Here is a 16652-nt window from a genome sequence, read left to right on the forward strand (position 1 = left end):
GTGGGAAAGTGAGGGAGTGAAATGAAATAACTTTGGAATAATGGATAGGCAGGAATAGAACAGAGCAGCTGTGATCCTTCACAGAACCAATGTCCACAGTTCTCCATCTGATGCTATAGACCTGTGTAGTATTTCCAATTCTGGCACCCTATTACAGACTCACCATTCCCTCACCGTTGCGAGGTCAAAATCCTGAAACCTCCTTCCTCATAACATTATGGATATAACTACACTCCCAAGGGCTGCAGTGGTTCAAGCTCACTATTGCCTTCTTCAGGATGATGCAAAATAAACCATTAAACGTTGGCCCAACCTCATTCCACAGACGCAATAAAAAAAGCTGAGGTTGGGTCTGAATTGAAGGACCCAGCAGTGATCTGTAATGTACTGGTGGTCTCACGTTTCACTTGGCACTTCAACACAACCTACAGTCTAAGCTGTTGGACTCATCTGTTAAGAATAATAGCCAAATTAAAGTTGAATTCTGATGTGTCAGAATGAGTTCAGAGGCATTTCTCCCACCCATCAAATAGTTTAAAGCTTCAAGTCCCACCCAGAGAATTGAGCACATTACCCCAGTTAATCCTCCAGTGTGGTATCAACAGAATGGTGCATTGTCAAAGGCACCATCTATCAGAAAGAAAGTAAATTGAGACCTTATCAACCCTTCCTTTGGGCAAAAGATCTCACTATCCAACAGCTAAAAACAGATGTGTATAAACAAATGCTATGTCTCTGAGAATGCAGCAAGGATTGCTCTTCACAAAGTGCCTCACGGATCTTATTTAATAAAAACTGAAAGAATTGCAGATGCTGTAAATCAGAGACAAACATGGAAATTCCTGGTCTGGCAGCATCGGTGGAGAGAAATCAGAGTTAATGTTTCAGGTTGGGTGACCCTTCCTCAGAAACAGTAACTCTGATTTCGCTACATAGATACTGCCAGACCTGCTGAGCTTTTCCAGCAGTTTCTATTTTTGTCTCACTGTATTTTTTTAATCAGCTTTGGCAACAGCCTGAGTTCATGAAATGAACAATAAATGATAATTACATTTACATAGCACTTATCACAACCACCAGGCATGTCAAACCACTTTACAGATATTGAAATACTTTTGAAATAGGTGTGACGCAGGAAACCCAGCAGCTAACTTACACACACAACAAATTCCCACAAACAGCAACATGACAATAACCAGATCATCTACTATTTGTGATGCTGATTGAGGGTTAAGTATATAAACACATTTTTAAACATAAATATTGGGGATAACTTTAATAGAATCTTTTAGATGTAGGTGCTGAAGTGGACCATTTCCTTCATCAGCTCTGTCCCACTATTCAAGGAGATCTTGGTTGATCTGATAATCCTCAAAATTTACGTTTTTGTTTATCCCCTAGCCCTCGAATCCCTTACTGATTAAAAATCCCACTCAGCTTTAAACGTATAACATCCCAGGCTCCAGGGTAAAAAAATTCACAGATTCGATACCCTCAAAAGAAATTCCTCCTCATCTCTGTCTCCTTCACTGAAGGGTGACTCCTTCACTCTGCATTTATGGCCCCAGTCCAAGACTCTCCGACAAGGGAGCCTTTCTACACCTACCCTGTCAAGCCCCCAAACAAACAGTCTGATATGTTTCAATTCGGTCTTCTCTCATTCCTCTGAACTCAAGAGCACAGAGCCAAATTATTCAACCTCCCCTTATAAGACAGTTCCTCCACACCTTATTAAAACCTACTCCTAACTGTGTCCAATGCCAGTTTATTTTACTTTAGATAAGGGGACCAAAACCATTCACAGTATTCCATCTGTGTGCTGCGAGTGCCTGTGTTCTAGCATCCTGTTCCTTGGTCAGCATCTGTCTCAGGTTTGCTCCAGTGAAGCTTAGCACAGGTTTGGAGGGAATCCCGAGGGACAGTATGTACATGTATTTAGAAAGGCAAGGACTAATTAGGGATAATCAACATGGCTTTGTGCATGGGAAATCATGTCTCATAAACTTGATTGAGTTTTTTGAAGAAGTAACAATGAGGATTGATGAGGGCAGAGCAGGATGTGATCTATAGATGTGATCTATATGGACTTCAGTAAGGCATTCGACAAGGTTCCCCATGGGAGACTGATTAGCAAGGTTAGATCTCAAGGGTTAAACTAGCCATTTGGATATAGAACTGGCTCAAAGGTAGAAGACAGAGGTGGTGGAGGACAGTTGTTTTTCAGACTGGAGGCCTGTGACTAGTGGAGTGCCACAAGGATCAGTGCTGGGTCCTCTACTTTTTGTCATTTACAAAAATGAGTTGGATGCGAGCATAAGCGGTACAGTTAGTAAGCTTGCAGATGACACCAAAATTGGAGGTGAAGTGGACAGCGAAGAAGGTTACCTCAGATTACAACAGGATCTTGATCAGATGGGCCAATGGGCTGAGAAGTGGCAGATGGAGTTTAATTCAGATAAATGTGAGGTGTTGCATCTTGGGAAAGCAAATCTTAGCAGGACTTATACACTTAATGGCAAGGTCCGAGGGAATGTTGCTGAACAAAGAGACTTTGGAATGCAGGTTCATAGCTCCTTGAAAGTAGAGTCATAGGTGGATAGGATAGTGAAGAAGGCATTTGGTATGCTTTCTTTTATTGGGTATTGAGTACAGGAGTTGGGAGGTCATGTTGCAGCTGTACAGGACATCGGTTAGGTCACTGTTGGAATATTGCGTGCAATTCTGGTCTCCTTCCTATCGGATAGATGTTGTGAAACTTGACAGGGTTCAGAAAAGATTTACAAAGATGTTGCCAGGGTTGGAGAATTTGAGCTACAGGGAGAGGCTGAACAGGCTGGTGCTGTTTTCCCTGGAGCGTCGGAGGCTGAGGGGTGACCTTATAGAGGTTTACAAAATTATGAGGGGCATGGATAGGATAAATAGACAAAGTCTTTTCCCTGGTGTCAGGGAGTCCAGAACTAGAGGGCATAGGTTTAGAGTGAGAGGGGAAAGATATAAAAGGGACCTTAGGGGCAATTCTTTCACACAGAGGGTGGTACGTGTTTGGAATGAGCTGCAGAGGAAGTGGTGGAGGCTGGAATAATTGCAACATTTAAAAGTCATCTGGATGGGTATATTAGTATAAAGGGTTTAGAGGGATATGGGCTAGGTGCTGGCAGGTGGGACTAGATTGGGTTAGGATATCTGGTCAGCATGGACGGGTTGGACCAAAGGGTCTGTTTTCATGCTGTACATCTCTATGACTCTGTGAATCTAAGTTGGAAGAACAGCATCGCACTTTCCACTTGGGAACTCTACAGCCTTTTGGATTCAATACTGAGTTCAGCAATTTTAGGAATTGAGGCAGCCACACACCAGGCCTTGTTATCACAAGTTTGACTGGTGCTGGAAAAGCACAGCAGGTCAGGCAGCATCAGAGGATCAGAAAAATCGAAAATCATTCCTGATTAAGGGCTTATGCCCGAAACATCGATTTTCCTGCTCCTCAGACGCTGCCTGACCTGCTGTGCTTTTCCAGCACCACTCTGATCTTGACTCTAATCTCCAGCATCTGCAGTCCTCACTTTCGCCATGTTTCACAGGGTCTACTACTATACACAACCCATTGTCATACGCTAATACAGCTCATTAGTAGCTATTCATTCTCTTATACAAATTGTTTTTCACTTTTTTGCCTGTCCAACGGTTCTCTCTTCTTGAGATAGATCTCCATCTTTTCATTACTCTTTACCCCTTCCCCCACTCTCTTTTCTGCATAAACAACTTTTTCCAAACAACCATCAGTTCTGAGGAAGGGTCATTAACTCCGACTTCTCTTCACAGATGCTGCCAGACCTGCTCAGCCTTCCAGCAATTTCTGTTTTTGTTTCTGCTTTCCACCATCTGCAGTTCCTTCTGTTTTTATAACGTACCCTGGCCTTTTGTCTCCCTCCCTTTTTCAACAAAGCTGTTGCACTAGCAGTTTTCCAATCCTCCGGGACTTTTCCAGAATCCTGGAAGGATTCTTCGAAGATTACCACCAGTGTACCCACTATCTTTGCAGCTACAGTCGGTTCTGATGCAATAGTTCAGTTCTCGGGCGACCTCACCTTATAAGAAAATCACGCAATAGCCACGCCACCTAAACTAATGGGACTGAAAGCACGTTATAGCCAATAAAGATAAGGAAAGTTCGCTTTCTACAAATAACAGTCTTTATACTTCAATCGCATGAAAGCCAATTTGCATTGAAGAAGGGCTTGTTTAACAGAAGCGCCTGTGCTTCCTCTAATATCCTCGGTTGTTTCCCATCAGATCCAGGGAACTTATCAGCTTTTAGCCCCCTTAGTTTCCTTAGCATGTATTCTCTGGCGATAGTTATTGTATTTATTTCCTTCCAACCATTTTTGCCTCTTGACTTTTTGATCCTCTTGGAATGCTATCAGTGACCTAGATCATAAAGACAAATGCAAAGTATTTATTCAATCCTTCAGCCTTTTCCTGGTTTTCCATTATTGTCTCCCCAGCCTCATTTTCTCAGGGGCACGTTGGCCTTCCTTTTTAAAAAAATTTTAAATAAGGCATTTTTTTAATATGACTTGCTTGTTTACTCTCAGGAGTTTATTTTTTCCCTCTTCTATATTTTTGATAATCTTTTGTTGGTTTTAAAATTTGCCCACAGCCCTTTTCACATGCCCTCATGACCTCCTGCCTTAGTCTCTGTCCTACACAACAGCTATGGTTAGGGGCTGCCTACACACTATTGCAATAGTGTCGTCTTCCTGTTGCTCTCTTATCTTCACCCACGTGGATTCTACACTTTTTGCTATCATGCTTGTTCCATCTCACATGAACTAATGCCAGCCCATTTGCCATGACCGTGGCAACTTTCAGTCAGGTTAACCCATTCTGAAAGTCGATGTGGCTTGACCTATCAACCTTGACCTCCACTCCCTGAATTCTGGAGCCTTCCCTACACTGAAGAGAACAAGGGCTGAGACAGAAAGAGACACACAAAGTAATGCCGAGGCTGTATCTGACAGTGATGTTCAATCATTTTAATTTTAAAAATATACTTTATTCCTAAAAAAATCAAAAGTACATAGAAATGTTCTAACTTCCTTAGTCTTTGCAGAGAAAACAAACAAACAAAACATTGGAATTTTGACATTCCTATGTACTTTTGACTTTTTTTATAAATAAAGTATATTTTTAAAATTAAAAACAATTGAACTGCACTGTCAGATGCAGCTTCAGGGCATTACTTTGTGTCTCTTTCTGTCTCAGGCCTTGCTTCTATAGTTGCAAAAGCAAAGGCATCTTCTACTTCCATTCACTGTGAAGCAGCAAGAGAGTCTGACAACTGAACAACGCTCGTTATACGTTGGCAGAAGGACCTTACACAGTGGTCTTTACCCACTGCACCTTGGCAGCAGCTGCCCCAAACTTAGTGCCACCCTCAGCACGTAGTCCTGGACTTTTGGAATGTGCCAGCCTGCAACACTTGGTCAGGGTCAACTCTCTATACTGGAAGACCAACAAGTTTCAGGCAGATCAAGAGCATTTTTCAGCAGGTTAATGGTCCTCCAGGTGCACTCACCGTTTGTCTTGGTGTGCAGCCTGGGGAACAGCCTGTAGCGCATGCAGTCCTGCGTCACAGAGTTGCTCAGGATGAGCCTCAATAAAAACCAATGCATTTCTCTCAAGACTTTGTCTCACAGACACAAGAATGCACCTTTGCAAATAGTCTCTTTATCAGCACAGCCGTGTCGAGAGCAGCATGCAGTGGCACAGACGAGACTGGGTATGGGCGGCACGGTGGCACAGATGAGACTGGGTATGGGCGGCACGGTGGCACAGAGGAGACTGGGTATGGGCGGCACGGTGGCACAGACGAGACTGGGTATGTGAGAAGGATCTGATGGGCAGTGCCCTTACCACCACCAGCCAAGCTACATCTTGGTGCTTGTTGGACAGTTCTGATGATGAGACATTCTGCCAAAAGGACTTTGACATTTCTCTTCAGGGAACTTTGTGACAAGATCCACGCTCTCCTATTCCTGCAGGGTCTCCAGAACAGTATATGCTGACCACTTCCTGATGGGACTGGTATTCAAATCTTGGCAAGCTTTTGCAGGAGGGCCAGGTGATATAGAACAGACCAACTAGTTGGAGTATTCCACGGTGAAAGGTCAGCCCCAACCTTCACAACACTAGAGACAGGTAGAACCTCAGCAAGTAGTTAAATTTGGGTGTTTACGTACCGAGGGTCTATGCACAACCTGATGCAGCCACACACAAAGGTGGCCATTAGGATGAGGCATTGGGTATGTTCTTCACCCCTCCCTGTCCAGAGCTTTGTACATGGTGTCTCTGCAGACATGGTCCCTCTTTGACCTCCAGCTGAACTGGGAGATGGTTCTGGTGACTGCAATGGCACAAATTTGAGGAATGGGCCAGATCTGTGCCGATGAAGCAAAACCGAGAGTATCTCATGCCTGATGACTAGGTTTTTACCTGCAATGGAGGGGGAAGTAATGCTCCTATCTGCTCAGTTTCTGTCTCCCCTTGATGATACTCTGCTTCCAAGTTCAGGCACACCCCCAGCCTCTCCGACCTACATACCCAGCACCTTCAGATAATATTACCATGATAGTGAAGGGGAGAAAGGATCGTCAGCCCAGTTCCCAAAGAACATGGCCTCGCTTTTTCCCCCGATTTCCCTTGGCTCCCAAGGCCAATTTGAACTGGCCGCAGCTGCTTGTGAGTCTCTGCACTGACAGTGGATCTGAACAGAAACAGCGGTGCCATCCATGTACAGGGAGGCTTTGACCTGCTGGTCCCCGCTGCATGGAACAGTTACCCCTCTCAGGCTCCCACCTGCCCTGATGGACTCAGCAAAAGGCTCTGTACCACAGGCAGGAGAAAGAGAGAGGGAAGCCCTGCATGACTCCAGATCTGATCAGAAAGCTTTCAAATTCCCACCCGTTGACTCAGACTGCGCTAATGGTATTTGTGTAGAGCAGTCAGATCCAATTGCAGAATCCCCCCTCGCAAAGGCCATGTTGGAGAGCAGGTCCCACATGTAGGAATGTGATATCCTGTCAAAGTCCTTCTCCTGGTCCAGGCTGATGAGGCAGGCATCCACCCCAACTGTCCTGTACATAGGCGGTGACATCCCTGAAGAACACGAGGCTCTCTGAGATCATCCTGCCCAGTACAGCACAGATTTGGTCAGGGTGGATCACCGATCCCACAGCAGATCTGACCTGGTTAGTGATGACCTTAGATAGAATTTTATAACCTGCAAGTGAAAGTGAGGACTACAGATGCTGGAGATTAGAGTCAAGACTGTGGTGCTGGAAAAGCACAGCAGGTCAGGCAGCATCCGAAGAGCAGGAAAATCGTCAGGAATGATTTTCGATTTTCCTGATCCTTGGATGCTGCCTGACCTGCTGTGCTTTTCCAGCACCATTCTAATCTTTTATAAACTGCACTCAGTCCTACGATTGGTCGGCAATTTCTGACTTTCTCCCTCTGCCCCTTCCACATGTTGATGAGGGTGATGGTACCTTTACCCATGGATTCTCACATGCCACCTGCCAGAAGTATACTCCTCCAGCTGCTCCTGGCCTATCACATCACACAGAGCTCAGTACAACTCAGCCGGTAAGCTGTCACTTCCGGGAGTTTTGTTCTTCCCAAGGACTCGAGAGCCTAGGTCCACTCATCCAGAGTGGACAGCTGTTATCACGTGCTGTAGTCTATGACAGAGGACAGGAATGACCAGGAGGCTGTGCTGTGTGACATACAGTCCAACAGAAGAGAGCTTGCTGATCCTCAGGATGTCAGACTGAGATGGTGTTACCGAGCCATCTTCTTGCTTCAGGTTGCTGAGCCCGGAGCTCTCCTTGTGTACCTTCTGAAAGAAGGAATGCCAGCACATCTCAGCCCATTCCACGATGTGGACCCTGGACCAGAGGATCATCTTGGAGGCTTCGGAGGCAAAGAGCGAGGCTTGCTGGCCCTTTCTCATCCTGGAGATCCTCCTTGACACTGACCCCACTTGGTCGCAGGAGCAGGTTTGGGTAATTTTCTGGACAGTTTTCTCTGAACACCTTTGAGGATACATACCCTCTTGATGTTTCCCTTGACTGTTTCCCACCATCCACTGGAGGCTCAGAGAGGGGTTTCACAGTTCAACCGTGGTATTGCTTTTTGAGCTCTTCAATGGTTTGTGGAGTCAAAGGTTTCACATTCAGCTTCTACAGTTCCCTTGCTGATCTGCTAGTCATCATTCAGGCAACAAGAAGCAGAGGTCAGATATCAGTGGAACTCACTAAGAACGTGCAGGGCACAAATAGGAAATGTCTGGAGAGAAAAACAGAGTTAACATTTTGGATCCAGTTTGAAGTTCTGAAGAGGAGAGAGTCATAGCAGACTTGAAACATTAACTCTGTTTCTCTCTGCACTGACGCTGCCAGACCTGCTGAGTTTCTTTAGATTTACAAGGCTGGTTTTGACAAGGCCGAGCAGACTGGGGCTCCACTTTCCAGGAATCAAGGTTACAAAATGGATTCGATGAGCTGTATGTACAGAACATGCAGGGCACAAACAGGAAATGTCTGGAGAGAAAAACAAAGTTAAATCTAAAGAAACTCAGCAGGTCAGGCAGCATCAGTACAGAGAGAAACAGAGTTAATGTTTGGAGTCTGCTATGACTCTCTTCTTTAGATCCTCAGACCGGACCCAAAATGTTAACTCTGCTCTTTTCTCCAGAGATGCTGCCAGACTTGCTGAGTTTCTTCAGTACTCTCTGCATTTGTTTTAGAATACGTTCACATTACTGTCAGTACGTACTGTCGGTGTGTACCCAAACTGGTACCCAAAATTTCATTAGCTCCTCTCAGGAACAGTTTTTTAAAATATTCTGATGGCTGGAGCTATGAGCTATCGGGAGAGGCTGAGTCAGCCTGGGCTGTTTTCCCTGGAGCATCGGAGGCTGAGGGGTGACCTTATAGAGTCATTGAGACGTACTGCACAGAAACAGACCTTTCAGTCCAACTCGTCCATGCACACCAGATATCCGAACCTAGTCTAGTCCCAGTTGCCAGCACTTGACCCATATCCCTCTAAACCCTCCCTGTTCATATGCCCATCCAGATGTCTCTTAAAATGTTGTCATTGTACCAGCCTCCACCAACTCCTCTGGCAGCTCATTCCCTACACGTAACACCCTCTACATGAAAAGGTTGTCCCTTAGGTCCCTTTTAGTTTTTTCTTCTCTCACCCTAAACCTATGCCCTCTAGTTCTGGACTCCCCCACCTCAGGGAAAAGACCTTGTCGCCTGTGAGGATGGCACGACAGCTCAGTGGTTAGCACTGCTGCCTCACAGCGCCAGCGACCCGGGTTCAATTCCAGCCTCGAGGGTGTGTCTGTTTGGAGTGTGCACGTTCTCCCTCTATCTGTGTGGGTTTCCTCCGGGTGCTCTGGTTTTCTCCCACAGTCCAAAGATGTGCAGGTCAGGTGGATTGGCCGTGCTAAATTGCCCATAGTGTTCAGGGATCTGCAGCTTAGGTGCATTAGTCAGGGGTAAATGTAGGGGAATGGGTGGTGGGTTATTCTTCTGAGGGTCAGTGTGGACTTGTTGGGCTAAAAGGCCTGTTTCCAAACTGTAGGGATTCTAATTCTAAGAACTTACCAATCCATGCCCCTCATGATTTTATAAGCATCTTTAAGGGTGATCCTTCAGCCTCTGATGTTCCAGGGAAAACATCCCTGGCCTATCCAGCCTCTCCCTAAAGCTCAAAACCTCTAATCCTGGCAAGATCTTTGTAAATCTTCTCTGAACCCTTTCAAGCTTCATAACATCCTTCCTATAGTAGGGAAACCAGAATTGCACTCAATATTCCAAAAGTGGCCTAACCAACGTCCTGTACAGTTATAACATGACCACCCAAGTCCTATACTCAATGCTCTGACCAATAAAGGAAAACATACCAAACGCTTTCTTCACTATTCTATCTACCTGAGAATCCACTTTCAAGGAGCTATGAACCTGCACTCCAAGGTCTCTTTGTTCAGCAACACTCCCTATTAAGGTTAGAAGTCTTGCCCTGATTAGCCTTTCCAAAATGCAGCACTTCAAATTTATCTGAACCCCAATGACTCAGCCCATTGGCCCATCTGATCAAGATCCTGTTATACTCTGGAGTACAACCTTCTTTATTGTCCTTTACACCTCCAATATTGGTGTCATCTGCAAACTTACCAACTGTACCTCTTATGTTCACATCGAAATTATTTAAATAAATGACAAAAAGCAGTGGACCCAGCACCGATCCTTGTGGCACTCCACTGGTCACAGGCCTCCAGTCTTAAAAACAACCCTCCACCACCACCCTCTGTCTTCGACCTTTGAGTCAGTTCTGTATCCAAATGGCTAGTTCTCCGTGTATTCCATGAGCTCTAACCTTGTTAAGCAGACTCCCATGGGGAAACTTGTTGAATGCCTTACTGAAGTCCATGTAGATCACATCCACAGCTCTGCCCTCATCAATCCTCTTTGTTACTTCTTCAAAAACTCAATCAAGTTTGTGAGACACGATTTCCCACGCACAGAGTCATGTTGACTATCCCTAATCAGTCTTTGCCTTTCCAAATACTTGTAAATCCTCTCCCTCAGGATTCCCTCCAACAACTTGCCCATCACTAATGTCAGGCTCACCGGTCTATAGTTCCCTGGCTTGTCCTTACCACCCTTCTTAAACAGTGGCACCATGTTAACCAACCTCCAGTCTTCCAGCACCTCACCTGTGACTATCGATGATACAGATATCTCAAGAAAGAGGCCCAGCAATCACTTCTCTAGCTTCCCACAGAGTTCTCGGGTACACCTGGTCAGGTCCTGGGGAATTATCCACCGTTATGCATTTTAAGACATCCAGCACCTCCTCCTCTGTAATATGGACGTTGTTCAAGATGACACCATCTATTTCCCTACATTCTATATCTTCCATGTCCTTCTCCACAGTAAATACTGATACAAAATACTCCTTTAGTATCTCCCCTATCTCCTGTGATTCCACACAAAGGCCGCCTTGCTGATCTTTGAGGAGCCCTATTCTCTCCCTAGTTACCCTTTTGTCCTTAATGTATTTGTAAAAATTCTTTGGATTCTCCTTAACTCTATTTGCCAAAGCTATCACATGTCCCCTTTTTGCCCTCCTGATATCCCTCTTAAGTATACTCCTCCTACCTTTCTAACCTTGTCAGGATTCACTCAATACCTTGTTGTCTTCTTTTTCTTAACCAAAACCTCAATTTCTCCAGCCATCCAGCATTCCCTACACCTACTATACATGACTTTCACCCTTATAGGACTATATTGTCTCTCTCTCGTTATATCATTTTAAATTTAGAGGTTTATAAAATCATGAGGGGCATAGATAGGGTAAATAGAAAAAGGTATTTTCCATGGGGTGGGGAGTCCAGAACTAGAGGGCATAGGGTTTAGGGTGAGAGGGGAAAGATTTAAAAGAGACTCAAGGGGCAACATTTTCACACAAACGATGGTGTGTGTATAGAATGAGCTACCAGAGGAAGTGGTGGAGGCTGGTACAGTTACAACATTTAAATGGCATCTGGATGGGTATATGAATAAGAAGGGTTTAGAGGGATATGGGCCAAGTGCTGGAAAATAGGCCAAGTTTAGGTTAGGATTTCTGGTTGGCATGGACAAGTTAGACCAATGGGTTTCTTTCTATGCTGTACATCTCTATGACTCTTATGATGTACTTAATGCTTTAAGGTACAAACTGTTTCTACAACAATTAGCACTCACTCTGGTGTGAGCTTCCTCATACTCCCCACTGTCTCTCTGGCTAAGATTTGAAAATCATGTTGTCCTTGTACAATCAGCTAATGCTATCAATATATTTTCCCGGTTCTGTCAAACTTTCAAGCACACCAGCCTTTCAAATTTAACTGGAGTTAAAATCCCTGGAAACATGCTGTGAACCCAGCGGATAAGGGTCTCTGACATCCTTCTGGGTGTGGGGCTTCCAGAACTCGGCACAAACATTCACACTGGGACTTTAATTGCCTTTTGCTTTGGCTGAGGAACATCGCCAGTGTGAAGAAAACACGACAGCTGCCTGTTTAAGACACGACGTCTCTTCAATCCGCTGTTTTGTGAAATGTGCTGAATCTCTCCCCACCCCCGATCAGAGACACACACAGAATCCATCCCAAATCTGCAGCCTCCAGTAAAACAAATCCCAGAAATATTCCACACTGTGCAAAGGGAGGTGCCTCCCTTCTCCAGCAGCGAGGGAGAGCCGCTGGAACAACTCGAGATTTTTTTTCCCAAAAGGAGAAACTTTTCAGGAATGCTCCTTATTTAGTCAGAGGGTGGACTGCAGCCCCGCAGCTCTCCACAATCCATGTTTATTCCGTGTCCCGGTTATTCCTGGCCGGGGCACATTCCTTTCCCGACCTTTCCCTCAGCAATGCACATTCCCATCCCATCCTTACCGACTTTCCTGAAGGCTTTCAGAGCGAGTTTGTTGGTATCTGACTCCGGCAGCTGCGATCCCCTGGATCTGGTACCGATCATGGTGTTGCTTTGTCCCGGCCGCCCTGTCTACTCGCTGCCGGGGGGTTCCTGAGCTCCGAGCCTGGGACACAGAGCCGGCCTGAGCCGGGCTGCTCTCTCTCTCTCTGTGTCTCTTCACTCCCTACAGCTTGAGGTGTTTCTCTCTGCTCAATCCCCAGCTGCTCTCAGTTCCCCTGCCCTCCCCCTTCACCTTCTTCCCTCAGGCTGGAGGCTGGATCCTGCTAACCAGAAGCTTCTTCTCTCCGACCCTTCACTTATAATCCAGGAATTCAACTCATGTGACTTTCTGCCTCTATATAAGGAAAAAGGGGTCGTCGCCACGCGAGGTAAAATTGGAAGGGGAAAGTTCATTCGCTTCTCCTCTGGCTGGGCAGCACTGTCAGGGCTGGGACCATTGCTTTATAGAAACCGAATGCAAGATCAGCCCAGCTTCTGTCCTTAGGACCCAAAACACTGCCTTTGCATTAGAGGTTTCCCATTACACAGACCAGTACAAGCAACCAAATATTGTAATAACACAGTTCTGTCGCTATCTTCTACCACTGCAGCTTTTCTTCAATGTGTGAGGGAATTGCTGTTTTTAGTGTGTGTTGGAATCAAGTCAGCCAAATTCCTTAAATAAAGAAGCTGTTTATTGTGGACAAAAATTACTCTGCAAAGATTCTAACATTGCAAAGTGTTCCTGTGGAGCCAGACCCAGGATTCTGTGGACAGGGTGGTAAAGCTGATGGGTGTGAGGCAGTATTTTTAGTCATCAGTGACGGATTCCTCTCCGTGGCCCGTCCTTTCTTACCCCACTGGTTAGAAACAAAGTTTAATTTTAAAGTGGAAGGTCATCCTGTCAATTTCGGACTGTGTGTAACTCAGCAAACAAAGCAAATAAATAACTGCGCACGCAGGAAATCAGAAATAAAAACAGGAATTAATAGTATACACTTAATGGTAAGGTCCTAGGGGGTGTTGCTGAACAAAGAGACCTTGAAGTACAGATTCATAGCTCCTTGAAAGTGGCGTTACAGGTCGATAGGATAGTGAAGTAGGCGTTTGGTATGTTTTCCTTTATTGGTCAGAGTATTGAGTACAGGAGTTGGGAGGTCATGTTGCGGCTGTACAGGACATTGGTTAGGCCACTGTTGGAATATTGCGTGCAATTCTGGTCTCCTTCCTATCGGAAAGATGTTGTGAAACTTGAAAGGGTTCAGAAGCGATCTGCAAGGATGTTGCCAGGGTTGGAGGGTTTGAGGCTGAGTAGATTGGGCTGTTTTCCCTGGAGCGTCGGTGATAGAGGAGTTACCTCATAAAGGTTTATAAAATCATGAGGGCCATGGATAGGGTAAACAGACAAGGTTTTTTCCTTGGGGTGGGTGAGTCCAGATCTCGAGGGCATAGGTTTAGGGTGAGAGGGAAAAGATATAAAAGGGACCTAAGGTGGTGAGTGTATGGAATGAGCTCCCAGAGGAAGTGGTGGAGGCGAGTACAACTGCAACATTTAAAAGGCATTTGAATGGGTATATGAATAGGAAGCGTTTAGAGGGATATGGGCCAAATGCTGGCAAATGGGACTAGATTTATTTAGGAAATGTGGTCGGCTTGGATGCGTTGAACCAAAGGGTCTGTTTCTGTGCTGTACATCTCCATGACTATGAATTGCTGGGAAAACTCTGCAGGTCTGGCAGCATCTGTGGAGAGAAAGCAGGGTGTTAACTCTGTCTTCTCTCCACAAATGCTGGCAGACCTGCTGAATTTTCCCAGCAATTCCTGTTTTTGTGTGTGTATCCCTGTGTTAAAATCAAGTCAGCCAAATTCCTTAAATAAGTTGTTTATTGTGGACAAAAATTACTCTGCAAAGATGATAACATCACAAAGTGTTCCTGTAGAGCCAGACTCAAGATTCTGTGACAAAATATAGGGTGCTAAGGCTGATGAGTTGGCAGAGTTTAATATTTAGTGTATTGCCATGCTGCAGGGACTCAGCCGTGGACACATTGTGCTTTCTATTGGAAACACAAATATCTCCATTAATCGTGGCACACCTAGAGAACACATAGCCAAGTGATGAAAATTTTCCAACCAGCTTGAGACTGGTGCCACTAACAGTTATGTCTGGTGATCCAAAGCATGATATGTATGTTTGTAAATGACTCAAGTCTTGCAACACAAAGCTACATTTCAAAAAATTACCAATGATACCAAACTTGGCGATGGTGACAGTGAGGATGACATCAATTGACCACAATAGGAAATAAATAAACTGTAATAATGGGCAGACATGTGGCATGTGAAGTTTTTTTCTTCGATATTTTTATTGAAAAAGGAAAATTTTTAAAAAGTTTTTTTTACAATATACAAAAGTAATACAAGCAAGTATAAAAACCAATCTGAGATTAAAAATTGTCGAGACGACAAACAAAAAAAAGTGAAAAACCCAACTAACTACTAATCTATCCTACAAACAATCAAAGCATAAAATAGGATAGAGATAAACAACAGAATAATTAAATAACCAGGTACATGCTCAAAATAGATTTACATCAAGTCATAATAAAACCCGTATTTATATGGGATTCCTTCTCCCGGGGAGTCCCTGAACCAGCCAGAACCATTACCACAGCTAGACAAAAGCCCTGGACAATATGGCCAAAATATCTTCATTGATATAGTTCAAATAGGGCTGCCATGTTTTATAGAATAATTCAGTTTTTTGGTGCACCACATTTGTGAGGAAGTCAAGGGGGATATATTCCATGATTAACCTGTGTCAGTTCGAAAGTCCTGGAGGGCCTTCAGCTGCCCAATTCACTAGAATATTCTTCCTTGCACAAAAGGAGAGAATGGCAAATAATTTCTTCCTGTGCACGTCCAGAGAGGGCAAGTCTGAAAAGCCCAAAAGTAGAGACACTGGATCCAGTCTAATCTCCGTACCCAAGATCTCTGTCAAAGTATTCACTACTCTATCCCAATACCTACGGATCTTATGGCATGTCCATAGACAATGCATGAGAGTGCCAAAATCTATTTTGTATTTAGGACACTTTGGGGATGCTCCTACCTTATATTTTGTGAGTCGTTCCCCGTGGAGTATCTTTAATTGAGTAGCTCGAGCTCTGTTACAAACAGAGATCTTTCTAGCATTTTCCCAGATGTCCTCCCACATTTCTGAAGAGATTTCTAACCCCAATTCTTGGTTCCATGTTTTGAATAGTCGTTCCATGTCTTTCGATACCCCATTATATAATGAGTGATAAAGAGTACTGATTGAGGGCGGCCCCATTGGCCATAGCACTCACCTTTCCCTCTCCGATTTGTAAGGATTGACTATCAGTGTAGTGTTCTTCTGTATGTAATCTCATATTTGGAAATACTGAAAAAGGTCCCTGTTAGGCAGTACAAACTTTTGGTGCAACTGCTCAAAAGACATCATAACCTCCCCATCAAACAGGTCCCCCAGGCAAGAAATACCTCTGGACCTCCAAGTTTTAAATGTAGCATCTGTCAGTCCTGGCTGGAATCCCGATGCTCCCGCTAAGGGGAGGTTTTTTGCAGGTTACCCTCATCTTGTCGCATTATCCTCCAGGCTTTAATTGTGTTAAGTACGATAGGATTTTTACAATAGTCCATGATAGCTCTCATCTTAGCCCTAAATAAAAGATTGATGAGGGGACACTTTGCTTGGGAGGTCTCTATATCTAACCAAATTGATTGTTGGTCAGAAGAGACCCAATCAGCCACATAAGATAATAAAGAGCTCAACTGATACCTAAATAAAAATAACAACACTAAACATATTTGAAGGGAGATATTCCCCCTTGTTCCCAGGGGGCGTGACCACCTGTCAATAACCGCACCATGACCTCTCTAACTAGGGCCCTGCCCTCGGCCCAGGTGTTATAGAATGGAGGAGACAAATTCAAGTGTTCTATAAAACCAAAGTTAAAAATGAGTGACCCATTCCCCCCACACCGACATCTCGGTGCATTTAACAAGCGTAATACAAAATATAACTATATAAAACTACAAAGTTACAATCACCGCAAGTTTAAGTCCAGCAGTCTATTT

General features: G+C 44.6%; 1 protein-coding gene across 1 annotated transcript in view; it reads right to left on the reverse strand.

The window, feature by feature from the left end:
* Positions 1–12939, reverse strand: part of LOC140465932 (1-phosphatidylinositol 4,5-bisphosphate phosphodiesterase delta-3-like) — a 155850-nt gene extending 142911 nt beyond the window's left edge. Inside the window, exon 1 of the mRNA XM_072561913.1 lies at positions 12515–12939. Coding sequence (XP_072418014.1) covers positions 12515–12596 — 82 coding nt within the window. The 5' untranslated portion in view covers positions 12597–12939. The remainder of the gene's footprint in view (positions 1–12514) is intronic.
* Positions 12940–16652: the final 3713 nt, after the last annotated feature.

Source organism: Chiloscyllium punctatum, chromosome 42 (assembly GCF_047496795.1).
Source record: "Chiloscyllium punctatum isolate Juve2018m chromosome 42, sChiPun1.3, whole genome shotgun sequence".
Taxonomy (NCBI): domain Eukaryota; kingdom Metazoa; phylum Chordata; class Chondrichthyes; order Orectolobiformes; family Hemiscylliidae; genus Chiloscyllium; species Chiloscyllium punctatum.